The sequence below is a fragment of the Lonchura striata genome, chromosome 16 (assembly GCF_046129695.1).
Source record: "Lonchura striata isolate bLonStr1 chromosome 16, bLonStr1.mat, whole genome shotgun sequence".
NCBI classification, from domain to species: domain Eukaryota; kingdom Metazoa; phylum Chordata; class Aves; order Passeriformes; family Estrildidae; genus Lonchura; species Lonchura striata.
Window position 1 is genome coordinate 17,277,866 of NC_134618.1, and position 14,991 is coordinate 17,292,856.

Here is a 14,991-nt window from a genome sequence, read left to right on the forward strand (position 1 = left end):
TGCTGGCACGGCGGGTCTGGGCAGCACATGGGGCAGGCGGCGTGTGGGGCAGAGCCGGGTGGGCCAGCGGGACGGACTGCGGTGCTCCCCGGTGCTGCCCGCGGTGCTCCCCGGCCGCTGCCCGCGGTGCTCCCCGGTGCTGCCCGCGGTGCTCCCCGGTGCTGCCCGCGGTGCTGCCCGCGGTGCTGCCCGGTGCTCCCCGGCCGCTGCCCCGCGCCGCCGCCGCCGCCCGGCCCGGCCCGGCCCGGCCCGGCGCGCTCCCCGCGCTCCCGGCGGCGGCGGCGGGGGCGGCGGCGGGGGCGGGCCGGGCCCTCCCCGCGCGGGAACGCGCTCCCGCCTCCCACCCGGCACAAAGTTTCGCGGCAGGAACTCGGGCGGCAACAGTGCGGAGCCGGTGGCAGCGGAGCGCGGCCGCGCGGAGCCCCAGCGCCCCGGCACCCGGCGGGGCCGGCGGCGACCGTGCCATGCGGGGCCCCCCCCCACCGGCGGCGGCGGCGGCGGGGCGGGCGGGCAGCGGCGCCCCATGCGGCTGGGGCGGCCGGGCGGCGGCTGACACCATGTGCGCCCGGTGCCCGGGGCGAGGAGCGGGCAGCAGCCATGTCCCCCCCCGCCCAGCCGGGGGTGCCGGGCGGGCGCGGCTCTAAGGGGCCCCCGGCGCGGAAGCTGCTCTGCATGTGCAGCCTCTCCCTGTGCCTCACCTACCTGTGCTACAGCCTGATGGGGGGCACCGGCCCGGCCGCCCTGCGCTCCCCGGCCGCGCTGCCCGGCTCGGCGGCCCCCGGGGCCCCGCGCTCTCCCACCGCCGTCCCCGTCACGGCGGCCCCGCGCTCCCCCGCCGCCCCTCCGGGCAGCGCCCCGGGCCCCTCGGCCGCTCCGCCGCGGGCCTCCAACGGCAGCCGGGAAGGGGCGGAGGGCGCCTGGCTGCGGACGCCGCTGGCCCCCGGGGAGGTGATCACGGCGCAGAGCGGAGCCTTCGAGAGGGACCCGCAGGAGTCGAGCACCACGGACGAGGAGCTGAGCCGGGCCGGCAGCCCGGGCAGCCGCGGCGGCGGCAGCAGCACCACGCCGGACTACGGGGAGAAGCGGCTGCCGCAAGCCCTCATCATCGGGGTGAAGAAGGGGGGGACGCGGGCGCTGCTGGAGGCCATCCGGGCGCACCCCGACGTGCGGGCCGTGGGCACCGAGCCCCACTTCTTCGACAGGAACTACGAGAAGGGGCTGGAGTGGTACAGGTGAGGGCTGCGGGCGCGATCCGCGGCGCTGGCGGGGACGGAGGGAGGAGGAACGCGAGTCCGTGCGGGGCGGGGGACCCCGGCGCGGCCCCGGGGGTCCCCGTTGCCCCCCGGGGGAGCCGGGACGAAGCGCGAGCGCCGGGACCGAGCCCCGGGACCGCCGCGGGGCCGGGGCAGGCGGGCGCCGGGGCCGCGCCTGGCCGCGGTGGCGATGGAAAACGCGCTGCTCTGGTGGGAAAGCAGATTTCTGGTAACATCCCTCTCGGTTGCTCGGAGTGTGTGAGCAAACCGTAGCAGTTCATCTGCAGTTGGTGTAAAATACTCCTAAATAGGTCGGTAATTAATAATTACTGAAATAAACAAGATCGCAAGTTATTCCAGGTGCTGCTAGGACTGAAGAAAGCTGCCTTCATGCGAGCGCAGGCTTTGCTTCACAAATAAGGTTTACTCTTTATTCAACAAGTTCCATGTTAGGAAGTTTTTTTCTTTTCTATTGACAAAATCTAATTCTGTTTGTGAAGACGTGTCTAAATATTGCTGTCTGGTGTTGGGTAACATTTTAAAGGAATTTTATGCTAAAAGTCCTGGTTTTTAGAAAACACTGGACTGCAGTAAGGAAGTGTTAAATGTCTTGACAGGTTTAGAAAATCAATGAACTGTGATGGCTCAGTGTTCTTCCCTCTCTTAAAAAATTTCTGAGCAGAGTGCAGCACATCAGTAGAACTTAAAAACTCCCAGTAGGTCTGTAGTTCATGGTTCAAAGCAAACCATACTGGTTCTTGATAAAAGGTGGTCTGTGGCTGAGCTGGTGAAGTTCTTGTTGTGGTTAGTATGGCAGCTGCTTTGTTGCTCTGCAAATGACGCTAAAAATGAGAGGCAGCAGGCAAGTGACTGCCTGGATTATCTGGTCCCTCATTATTAAAATAAAGTACATGGTCTGCATATCAGGGGTATTTAAAGGTGAGAAACTCCAGGCAGTCTTCTGTGGGGATGGTGGAAGAAAGGTCTTTGCAACACTTGGTGTGGCATCCGCTTGGCTCTGGTGTGGGATTTTCTGGAGGGATTTCAAGAAAGTGAACATCAGCACTGAGAGAGTGAGGTTGTCCCTGAGAGTGTTTTTGGTGTGCTGCTCTGATGGGGGAAGAACTAAAGGACTGGCTATGGTTACTGTATTTATAGATATCATTTCATACACAGTATTTTGTTGTACTGAATTTTCTTGGAGGAAAGGCTTACCTTGAAAAATAAGTTTAGAAAACTGACTAGAAGAGGATAGAAAGTGGCACATAAAAAAAAGTTTGGTTTTATTTAAAACAGGCAGAAGAAGATCAAGCACTGAATACGATGAGCAGCTGCTTTTTTATCTTTAAAGTTATGCTACTAGAAAAGGGCTAGTGAGTGGGTGTAACTCCTCTTGTGGAGTAAGAGGCACACACAGGTTTTCATTTGCAGAACGCAGTTCGGTATTTTCTATCCCTGCAGCAGCTCTCTGGTGTGTGCTGCTCATTTCAAGCCCTGGAGCTCTGCTGCTTGGGCAGGAGAGGTGGGAGAACAGGTTGGGGCACCCTTGGTGTGTGAGGGCTGGGCAGAGCAGGCTGTGGGATGGGTAAAGAAATGCCTGGTGCTCTGTGCCATCGCAGCCCTGGCTGCCTGACCTGCAGCACCTTCACACCTGCCCAACCCAAACACATGCTTCTCCCCTCTGCTGCAAGAGTGTTCAGCCTTGCAGGGGCAGGACACTGCTGGTGGTCTGTGCCTCAGCAGCAGCCACAACTTCCCTGGTGCTGAACTGGTGCCAGGCTGTCGTCATGGACTGGCTTTTAGTGCCAAAAAAACACAAACCAAAAGCAGAATGGGGAAAGCTCACTGTCCACCCCATGCTTCTTCCTGACCTTCTCTGAGATTACCTGATTGAGTGCACTGGGGAGGCTGACAGCTCATAGCTGTGTCCCAGGTACAGTAATTGGAGATTCTTTTCCTGTCCACAGAAAAGGCAATGCTTTTTTAACAAAGAAGCAACAATTGAAGTCCTCTGCTTATGGTGACTTAGCATTACACACTGTGAGCTTTTAACACGGTCAGGTTTTCTCTTACATAGTGAAATAAGGGAATGGCAGACCTTCCAGGTTCCTTGCTTAGTTGTTCAGTCACAGGATTATCTCCCAGCCTCGAAGAGCTGGAGGAAAGGGAAATGCCTTCTTCACCTTGGTTTCTCCTGTAAAATGGAGATGGCACCAGGTCATTGCCATCTCTTTGTGTGTGCTCCATGCTGCTTTACCTGTGTCTTTGCTGCCTTGAGATTGAAAAGCCCTAAACGCTCTGGATGTCTGGTTCAGGGTCTCTCTCAGTGGCTGGAGTTGATGCAAGCACTGGGCCAGGGGATGCCAGCTCTGTGCTGCTGGAAACAGGGTGGCATGTCAGGATGGCAGTTCCACACTGCCTGCTTTGTTTTTTCCTGGGAACCTGCAGGGAATGCTGAAGGTTTGTATGCGGCCTCTGATCTCTTTAACTCAATTCACTTGGCAATTGCAAACAGAGGTCTTTCCACACACAAACTGGTGCAAACTAGGCCAAGACTAGTTTTGGTTAGTTTCTATTACACTGCCAGGATTGTATTTGTGGTTGCAGTTTATGATTCTGTCCATTCTAATGCTGAGCTGTCTGAAGGACAAGTTCCATGGTACAGCTTTCCTTAAACAACATCCAATCTTCCTCTGCTGTTCCTTTGCAAGCCGTAGTCTTTAACTTGCTCCTTCCTTCCCCAGGCTATGCCAGCTTTCCTGCAGGAGCTGCTGCTGATTTTTAGCCAGTGTCCAAGTGTCCCCTGCTCTCTCATGTGCCCAGGCACAGTGATCTCCACATGTTCCCCACAGCCAGGCTGGACTGCAGGCATTTGCTCCCTTCAGTGTGATGTTCATGCCTCAGAGGGCATGTCCCATGCCATGAGCTCTGCCCTGAGCTATCCTGCATTTCAAAAAGCACTGAGAGCCTTTCTCAGAGCACAGAAAGGATGGCAGAGTGACAGAGAGGCCCCTGAGGCCAGGGAATGGAGATTACATCCATAAATGCTCATTACAAGCACAGGCACAGCATTTGGGACATGTGTGAGTTCCCTGCCTTGGCGTGGATGAAGGGCACACAGGTGTGTAGGAATGTTGTGGATAATGGGAACAGCAAACTGCCTGCAGTGTCCCACACCTGGACAGGTTTGTCTCCTTGTGGTGCTAGGGCCCTTGGTTTGGTCTCAGAGAGGAGAGAGCCCAGGGAGGTGGGCAGGGGTCTGCAGGGGAGCCCGGAGTCGGTGTGGTGCCAGTGGCTTTGTGTGGCTGGAGAAGGAGGGGAGTGATCCTGTTTGGGCTGCGCAGTGCCCACGCTGCCCTGCACCGGCGCTGTGGGCGGTGCACCAGGCTCACCTGTGCAGATGCCAATGTCTCAGGATGCTCAGGTGCTGCTGGTGACTGCTCTGGGGATTTTGGAAGAGAAATGCTGCAGGTGGCGGTGTGAAGGGAGTGGGAGCTCCAAGCCCCGGCGTGGGGGGCTTTAGTTGTGTCTTTCTGCTGGTCTAAATGACCAGCACAGAAGACCTCATCACTTGGGCACCCTTGAGATTTTCTGAGCTGAGTAGGACAGTCCAGTGCTCCCAGCCACTGTCCCCAGCAGCCCACAGGCTCAGCACGGTGAGGGGGTTCAGTTCTGTCATGTTACGCTTTCAAGGCTTTCTTGACATCCTGCATTTAGCAGAAAAACTGGGGATTTGTAACAATATTTTGAAAACAAACTTGTGGTTTTAACAGGAATATGGTTTCCATAACACAAAAAGAACACCTGATAGCAATGAGTTGAAATTGAGTTTTAAGATTTGCTGACTGGAAGAGTTAAATTCTGTGTGTACATGCACATTGCTTTACTCCTTGCTTCCTCCTCAGTGGAGCCCTGATGGAGAGGCTGCAGCAATATCTGTGATTAGATCACATTCCCCTCTCTGCCCTGGGCCTGCAGTGCTGAGCACTTGGACAGGGTGTAGCTGTGTGTGTGGAGTGGCCCCGCTGCAGGAGCAGTCACCATGACAGGCAGTGGAGTGGCTTGCATGTCTAATGCTATTTGCACTGCTTGTCTGGGTTTTTTGGAGCATTCTCCCGAGCAATCAGGCCTGTGTGTTATTTGGTGAGCTGCTGACCTCATACAATGAATAATGCCAGGACAGGGAGCTCTTCTCTCAGTAATAGACACGTGCTCACGAGTGAGCGGCTCCGTGGAGCCGCTGGCTGTGGCTCCAGAGCTGGCACTCCCATCGCATCCCTGTGGACACTGAGTTCCTCTGTATGGGGCAGGTGGCTGTTGTGTGTTGTTGTTTCTGCCACAGCTCTGCTCTTCATGGAGCTGTCTCACCTTCCTTCCTGTGCTGACCTGGTGGCTGGGGCAGCGGGACCAGCCCTGCGTGCCCAGGGATGATCCAGCTTCCGATGTGCCTGGCTTTTTCTGCCGTGGCTGCTGGCAGGAATTGTGTCCAGGGGTGTGTGCAGGGATCCTTCTTCAACATCCCCTAACAGCTGCTGGGCAGCGATAGCTTGGGGCCATTTCAGCCTCATCCCACACAGTGTCACCTCGCTGTGAGCTGTACCTCGCTGTGAGCTGTAATTGTGTTGCTGGCTAATGCCTGTGCTGTTCTGATCAGCTCAGGGCATTCAGGAAATCAAACCCTTTCCATCAGCGCTGTGAGCCTGTGCTGACAGCACTGTGGGAACACCGACAGTGGAAGGATGGATTGGGGTCTGCTGCTGCCCCCAGGCACAGCTGCAGAGCCTGGGAACTGCTGTGTTTCTCTGAGAAAGGCCTTCCCAGAGTGTTGTACCCACTGCACTTCTGGTAACTTAGGGAAAGCGTATTGATTTTGTTTCTGGGCCCTGCTGTGAGTTGGCTTTTGCTGAAATGTAGTGACTCAGCTGCCTCTCTCTGCCATAGATCCAGTGTATTGGACTTTGCTGACACCTGGGTCAGCTCTGGGCTGGGGACTGCGAGCAGAGGTCAGACTTCGTGCTGGTTGGCCCCCATGTTTCACCCATCTGGGGACTGAGAGGCCATTCCAGCAGCAGGCATGGATTTTCTTCTGCATCCTGCAGCTACTGCAGTGAATCTGCTGTGTGCCAGAGCTCAGGGTCTCCTGGCTCTGCCCCTGCCTTGTGTGCTGGGCCAAGGGAACCCACCCTGCACCCTGGGCAGCAGTTGTCTCCCTCCTTTCTGCTCTGTTTTAGCTCAAGGAACGGGGTGAAGGAATGATTTATGTCTATTTGCAGTGTTTTATCACCTGATGGTGGTTATCCACATGCTGCTCAGTTGTAGCCATGGGAATGGCAGCTGCTCTCAGCACCTGCAGCCCCTGTGTGCTGCTCTGGCTCTTACTGCAAAGAGAGTGAGAGAAGTGCCAGGGCCAGCACACTGGCAGGAGCGCTCTGGCACCCGCTCCCGCGGGGCTAGTCACTGCTTCTGCCTGCATGTGGAATGTACTTGTGGCCGACGGTGAGCACAAAGTGCTGAGAGGAAGGTGGCAGCGGCGGGGAGGCAGCAGGGTGCTCTCGGTGCCCCTCGGCAGCCCCCAGGCACCGGCCGCCCTGGCAGGGACGTGCCCAGCCCCGTCCCTCAGACCCGAGGGGTGCAGTGAGCAGGGCGGGCGCCAGCACCGAGCCCGGCTGGGGCTCTGCCCTGCTCCCACTCTGACCCCGGGGTGAGAGGGGGCAGCAGGGCAGCCACAGCTCTCCTGGGAGGCTTCCAGACACAGGGCTCAGCACAGCAGCCGCCCGTGCTGGGGACGCCTCTTCCAATGGCTGCTGGAACATCCTTGGAGCGTGTAGGGAACCGGCGCACGTCACCAGCCCAAAAATCACTGAACTGTTGCACTGTAGTCTCAAGAACATCCCTTCTCTAGGATTTTGCTCAATAACCCACTTTGTACACACAAAGCTGGTGCTTTGCTGCTAACAGTTTGAGTGTTGTTTGTGATGTCAAAGTTTGTGAGCACTGCTCTCTTTGTGAGTGCAGTACTGCTGTGCATGTAGTTACAGAGAACTCAAAAACGGGCCTGGGGAAAACCAGCCCCCTGGAGAAGCAAAAGGGGAAGTGCTGGGTGGTCACATTCTCTGGTTTAAATGATACACCTGACCCCTGCTTGCTCCCTGGCTAGCAAGGCTCACTCTGCTCTGTGCCAAGCCCGGATGGGTGGAGAAGGAACAACAGCTTCTCAAAGAAAGTTATGTGCAAAGGCTTTAGATTTTCAAAGTCAAAATTCTGACACAAATTTGTGACACCTTGTGTCGACAAAGGTCAGAGTCTTTTTCTTTTCATGGTTTCTTTTACCTCTTCTTTTCATGGGGACTCCTTTTCTCTGAGTCATTATTTCATGCACTTCAGCAGAAATTTTATTGGTTTGGGGGCTGGGCTGATTCATGTGGGACATTTCTCACTGCTCAGAGTGATATCTCTGTGATACACAGAGATAATTTCTTTAAAATTATTTTTTCTTGAAGTGGTTTCAATGAATTGCAAAGGGTATGAGGGTTATGAGCATGAATGAATGGCTGAAACATTTGTATGGAGTCCAGGAGAGGAACCTGCATGATCAAACTTTCCAGAGCATCCAGTGTGGATATTGTAATTTCACTGCCGTGCACATGTGAGCAGCAGTTCATTTTAGGCTTTTAAGCCACTTTTAAATAAGTATTATTTAGGGCTGTATGAGGTTTGAATTGGTTTCCCCTACATTAGAAAAAGTTTAAAGAAATCTGAGAATGACAAGAGTGTCTTCAATCACAGTGAGAAATTCCTGTTTAGATCAAAAGTACCTGTCAGGGGCATGGGGGAGTGGCTGGGCAGGATTGGCCCTGGCCCTGCCAAGAGCAGCTCCTCTCCCTGGGCATGGCCAAGCTGCTGCCCAGACTCTGCTCCATGATGGTACACGGGCACTGCTCCTCCCATTTGTTATTTAGGTAGCTGCAGTTTCCAGCTGAAGGAGAGTGTTGAAAGCTGACTGTGGAAGGCTGGGGAAAAAATCATACTTATGAAAAGGGAGAAGAAAAAAGCCAAAAAACAGCCCTCAGAGAAACCCTCCAACCTTTTGTTTTCAAAGTCTCCCATTTCCCTCCCCAGTGTCAACACACCAATTTAGTAAATGTTGCAAGGCACAGTGTTTCCCCCCTTGTCATATTATACATCCAGGCATCAAGGATGGATCATAAACTTGCTGTTTATGGCTTTAACATTTCAATTGCTAGTCACATTTTATGTAAATTAAGGTATTTACCTTGACAAGCTCTCTTGTGAAGTACAGTACTTCTTTACAGAATATGTTTGGCAATATAAACAGGCCAAATGCTGGGGGTGGATGCAAAATTCACAATTGATTTTTACAGCTTAGTAGGATCCTCCCAAAATATACTGGAGTTGTCTGCTCTAATCTTGTCAGTGCCTGGAGAAACTGAGGCAGGGGGACCTGGGAGAAGAGGAAATAGCAAAGGGACATCAGTTATAGCCACCGACCTACTAAGCAGAACTAGCTTTGGATAAAAATAACTCCATCTGCCAGACTTTATTTTGTATTACAGAGATTGCTATAACACATTTCAAGCCAAAATCTGATTTCCATTCCCTTCAGAGCCAGGCTGGACTGGACTTGGCCCCCTCCTTTATTAGCAGCAATCATTTTGGATCCGAGCAGAGCAGCGCTGCTGTGATAGCCCAGATCCGCAGTTCTCCTTTGTTTTAGAGCGAATTTCCTTTCATCTTGCGTTGAGATGGGTACAGTAATATATTTAGTATTAGTGTTCATCCACATCTGCAAATAACTTTATTTCAGCCCCAGCTCTGCCCTCTCTGTATGTTCTTGATGGGCTCTCATATAACTGAGCCGAGCTGTGAGCACGCTCGTGGGGAGCCAGCATCAGCATCGGGCCTGGGCGTTGAAGCCTGGCTGGGTTGCACAGCCCCAGCAGGAGCTGCCACCATCCAGCCAGGCTGAACAAACCCACCAGCCTGCGAGAAGCCACCATGGGGCTGTGCACCAGCCCCAGAGGCTTTCAGGCTCCTCCAGGTGCTGCTGTGCCCCGGGAGCTGAGCTGCTGCCCACCCCTGAGCCCCGGACGGATGGGAAGGGGTCACCTCCCAGCTCAGCCCTGAGTGGGAGGTGCTGCATCACCTCTGCAGGTGACAGACTGTCAACTACTCGTCTCTGGTCCTGCTTGTTCAACAACACACTGACGGTTTTCCATCCAAAGTGCTGATTCAAGAAATGCTGGTGGCAGACCTATGGATCCTGAAGTTGTTGCTGCTGGAGGTCTTTAACTGGCTGTTGGTTCATCCCTCCTTGGTCTGTTCCCCAGGGAGCGCCACCATCGATCCCGCAGTGACCCTCCCTGCACTGTCAGCACTCACAGCCTTCAAGCTCATTTTCGGGATCTTTATCTGTACCCTTTTAATTCCTGAATTACCAGTCACTAGCTCTGCTTCATGCTCTGTGGCACTGGAGCCTGCAGAGCCAGAGGGTGCACTGAGGGACACTGGTACGTCAGGAAAGGGCTCTGGGTACCCTAGGAAAGAGCTCTGCCTCCTCTATGTGACCTGTTCACCCTGCACAGGAAGGCAAATCCATGTCAGGTGTGATCTAGAGGGGCTCTGGGCCACCAGGCCATGTGGTGGGGATGGTGATTTTGCAGCACGAGGGAGGATGTTGGAGCCACGGGTGGTGTTGGTGCTGAGCTGTGCCACAGGAAAGAGGACGTTACATCTGCCAGGGGCCGGCCCAGAAGGGATGGCACTCAGCAGTGTTCCTGCTCTTGGTCTTTGTTAATGGCTCCCCCAGAGAAATGGGTATCTGGCCAAATGACCACAATCCAGGGCACCCAGGCACCCAGCAGTCGCTGCTGTAACCTGTGCATGACCCCCCAGCAGCTGGGACTCACAGGGCAGACCCCGAGGGGCTGGGGTAGTGTGGAGGGCCAGAGACTCCAGGGCTGCCCAGCCCCTGAGATGGGGCAGCCGTTGTTTGGCTGCTCATCCTGCGCTGCCAATGTGGGGAAGAGCCTGCAGCAGCTCTGTTGCTGGGTCTGCTGCACGCGCTGGGATCTGCAATGAGAACGGCTCCTTACTCAGCTCAAAATCATATAGACCCTCCCCAAAAATCAAAACACTGGAAAAATGCCTGAGGCAACATCTTCCATTGGTAAACTGAAGCATCTTGCTGAGAATTTCATAGACCCAGCAAATCATAATGCAATTTCCTATGCAAAAAGGGTTTATCTCTATCTAAATATTATTCCGCACTGTTACTCATTGTAGGGAAGTTATTGCTCTCCTAGGTTAACTGATTGAACCTTGGAAATAGAGCTGGAAGCTTATTGTACAGACAGGAGCTTGACTTTTATTGCTCCTAAATTGTAGTGATACTATTATATGTAAGTAAAACATACACTCCATTAGAAAATATTTAAGTTTGATACCACTTTAAAATTAAAAAAGATTAAAAGAAGCATCTCTGCAGTCTATCCCTCCATGAAATTGGAGTCTTTTTGGTATGTGAAATGTGTGATACAAATAGCCTAACAATTAATGACAAAGGAATAGCTGGGATGGATTTATGGCTTAAACTACCCTGGATTTCACAAGGCTGGAGTGGCAGCAAGGGAAATGTGTTATTAGATCATTACAGGCTTTTCTGCTAGAGCCACTGCTGCTAAAGTTACGGCAAGGTGTTTTATTATTACTCTGTTCCCACATAACACTCTGAAGCACTCTCGTCTTGGGATACGGCCGTCGCAGTGGGAGGCGATCCACGTCTCTGCTGCAGATGGGTTCCTTTGGAAAACCTTAACAGGAACTCCTCAGCCATTTTTTGGCAGTAGGCAGTGGTGCAGAAGTGCTTTCCCATGGCCAGGCCGTGTGAGGAGCTTGTTCATTAGTGTGTAAGTTCGGAGCTGCTGGCTTTGAGCTGCGGGGCAATGGAGCTGGGGGCTCTGGCTGGTGAGGGTCCCACGGCACCGTGGCGGGTCCATCTCCTGCTGCCTAGTTCAGGGTCCTTCCCCCGGGTGCTCAAGCTCCCCCTGTGACCCCTATGAACTTTTTCTAATGTTTGGAGTGTGTTGCAGGCAGAGGTGAGCCCAAGCTCTGTGCTGTGCCCGGAGGGAAAGGATTTGGGATGCCGGTGCAGGGAGGAAGGGAGTGCTCTGCAGAGAGGTGGATTTCACCGCTGCCTCTGTCTTCCAGTGAGCCCGGGGGGAGCTGGGCCCCCAGGTACCCCAAGGCTGGGGAGACACCCTCACCCTGCAGCGCTGCTGCAGCTGTTGGGGAGGGTCTCAGCTGCAGCCCTTTCCCTTCCACGTGTGGCTGTTGGTGTCCAGGAGGGACCGAGGCACTGTATGCCCCCACCAGCACACCCAGCAGCTGTGCTGTGCCTTGGGCTTTTGCTCGGGGTGGGAAAATAGACTGAGGTGGGACGGGTGTTTTGGGTGCCCTCAGGGTGCAGATTCAGGACCTGTGGTGCCTGATCAACATTGTATGTCCCCTGGGAGTATAACTGCATTTCTAATCCAGCTTTCTCACCTTGCACTTCATATGAGAGTCATCTTGTACTGGTGCCTCTGTGCTGGAGCACGCAGTGCAGGTTACATATCTCCTTCTTCATTAATGGGATTTATATCCTTGGTGTTCCTTGTTGGATGACTTAGTATTGTAATGAAGAACATGAGTGCTGCCTTAATTAAAATGTAACCCCCACGTTAATATATATGTTGCCACTGAAAATTGAAATTCAATGAAAACTGAATTTAAAAGCTTGTGGCAGGTGTAACTGTGAAAAGGGAGGTGATTTGGGGTGAAGTGCCTCAACTGGGCAACCCAGCCACGCAGTACCGTGCCCAGCCCATGGCAGGGCTGGGGTCGGAGCTGCTGCCACAGCTCCCACAGCAGGGACTGGGACTGGCACTGGGGACACCACAGCTGTCCCAGGGCTGTGCGCTGCCACCTGCCCTGCGCTCAGCCTTGGTGGGAACCTGTGCCAGTCCTGCTGTTCACTCCCAGGATGTTCTCTTTTACCAGGGAGGTGCAAAGCAGCTTAATGAACCAGAGACTTTGTTCCATAATATTACTTAAAAAAATCTTGTAAATGCAAACATTCCAAGCCCGTCTCTGAGCTGTGCGTGCATTGCCATTGGCATATGATCAGTTATGAAGATATTTTGCATTCAAGGGTTTGCGGTTTCTAGGTCCATGAATATTCAGGCTCCAGCTCGCCCTTTTTGTCTGTGTTCCACACCTACCCTTTCCATTCCTTTGCGCCTTTTTTTTTCCAGTGGATTCAATTAGTTCTATTTGCTGCTTTAGCAATAAAACAATTCCCTCTGTGGCATTAAAATGAGTTTCTTTCATTATTTCATTTGGCTTCTTGTTATATGTGGAAGGAAGGTAGGGAGCTGTGCTCTGTGCCCCAGCTCACAGGGGCTGCCAAGCCCTGGAGGACATGAGATGTACTTGGGGCAGCATTAGGAATTAATGAAGGGCATTGCTGGTGCAGAGCCGCAGGAGCTGCGCTGACAGAGCCACATTCAGAGCCACCAGGAAAATCTGACCGGTCGCAGAGACTTTGGTGCCCGAGTCACTGAACTCTTCCCTGCTGTGCTCCAGACCAGGCTTGAGTTGTTGGGTCTGGTCAGTTCTCACGTGGCCTTTGCATTAACTGCTGGTAATGAAACGCAGGGACTGAGCCCGTTTGGCTTAGGTGGGGCACAATCTGAGCTGAAAGATCAGTTAACCAGCAGATCTGAAAGAGCTGAAAGATCAGTTGAACCTGGTTTGTGGAAGCCGTGTGGCTGGTGCGTGGCAGAGGGGCTGAAGCTGTTCGAAGGTCTTGGTCCCATTTCCTCCCTGAGCAGAGCCAAGTGCAGTGTGAGGAAAGCACAGAGGCACTGTGAGAGCCAGGATAGCAGGGATCCTGTGGGTAGTGGGTACAAAGAATTACAGTCCAAAACACTCTCCTCTGGCTACTCTTGGAGTGCCGTTTCAGGGGCTGCAATGGCACTGGGAGTGTAGTGCGGACAGACCCATAAATCATTCGTTTCTCACTGTGCTAAACACAAATCCTATTAGTGCACTGAGGAGCATCTAAGTAGAGAAAAGAAAAAGGCAAGATAGAAAGAGGAAACGAGATTTAAATCTAATTGTTTTTCTGCCTGTGTTTCACCACTGTTTGGCTGGGACATGATGAAACACAGCAGAGGAGAGCCACACAGGTGGGAGTGGGAGCCAGTGGTGGTCCTGCTCTGCTGCCCTGGACAGCTGACACAGGTGCTGAAGGTCAGCAAAAGGAATGTGCCTTTGTGTATTCAAATTTTTTTTTTAAATTACTTTTCCTCCTCTTTCTGTGACTGGGGAAGGTTAAAGCGGTTGTGCTGATGCTAGTTGCCTTTTCATTCTGAGGTTAAGTCTAGAACCAAATGAGAATTTCCAGGCTGGCGGAGGGGCTGCAGACCCTACAGTCTGACAAGCACCCCAATTTTTGGAAAAAGTGGTTTGTGCCTTTCCCCACAGAAAGCAAACACCCTTTCAGAAAGCGAGTGGCTGCTGGTGCTGGCTGCCTCCAGATGGAACTGCGGATTCAGGCAGGATGGATGGCTGCCAGTGTGATGGGTTAGGGACAGCAGATTTCAGAGGGACAAAGTAAAGGTGCTGAACAAGGAAAGGTGTCTATTAGGGATGGAAAACCATTTTAAAAGGGAGCAAAATTAGAGCGTGCAGTAGGGTAAGTAGGACTGCAAAGTCCTGTAATTAATCACACTGTTGGAACTTGGAAAGGAAATAAATGTGATAAAAGGATTTGTCCAAATAGATTACAGGCAAATTAGGAAAAAATAAAAAAAGGTGGGGTCATCATGGCCATAGAAATTGTGCTCTTCAGAAATCTTCAATCATCCTCACAATCAATTCTGCATTTCTTTAATAGCACTGTCTTGGATTAACAGCTATCTGCATCCAGACATTAAGCGAAATATCAAGTATTTGTCTCTCAACAATACACTTGGAAATTGCTTATTTCCCTACTTGTCTTTTGCAGTGTATTTCAGTCCTGTGACCCAAGTTGAAATCCAACCTGCCCAAGGTGCCCAGCACTTGGTCCTGCCGGCTCTCATCCCAAGGATCTGCAGCATGGAAGGGTTTTCTCATAAACCACTTGTTTGTTTGTGCAGATGATTACACTGGCTTTGCTATACAACAGTGTGTTTCTCTGCAGCAAACAATCTGCTTTATGGGTTTTCCTAGGAAAATATCAGCTCTCTATGCTCACTAATATGATTCAATTGTGTTGTGTTATCTGACCTTTAAGGAACTTGCAATCTATAATGACATGGTTCTACAGCAGAGCCACTAGTAAAAGCCCTGGCTCCTGGGGAATTCCGGCTGCAAATAAGTGAAGCCGGCTACGGAGGCAGTAACAAGGCACTTTAACCCCTTGGCTGCTGGCCTGCGGGGGGGTGGCCATCCCGCTGGCAGCTCTGTCTGTCCCGTCCAGGAGCACCCAGAGCTGGAGCCTCTCGCCGCCCTCCCCGAGGGCACGGTGGGAAGCAGGGACAGGGAGGGGAGCGGCACACGGCAATGAGAGCCCCGAGCTGGCTGTGCTGAGCAGGCAGGAGAGGCGGACCCGTGCCCCGTTCCTTGTGCAGCCCTCGGCAGGGGCAGCGCAGGCTCTGCTTGTCCTGGCTCTGCTTGTCCTGGCTCTGCTTGT

General features: G+C 53.2%; 1 protein-coding gene across 1 annotated transcript in view; it reads left to right on the plus strand.

Annotated features, from left to right (window-relative positions):
- Window positions 1-555: 555 nt before the first annotated feature.
- Window positions 556-14,991, plus strand: part of HS3ST4 (heparan sulfate-glucosamine 3-sulfotransferase 4) — a 54,147-nt gene continuing 39,711 nt past the window's right edge. Inside the window, exon 1 of the mRNA XM_021543844.2 lies at window positions 556-1,232. Coding sequence (XP_021399519.1) covers window positions 598-1,232 — 635 coding nt within the window. The 5' untranslated portion in view covers window positions 556-597. The remainder of the gene's footprint in view (window positions 1,233-14,991) is intronic.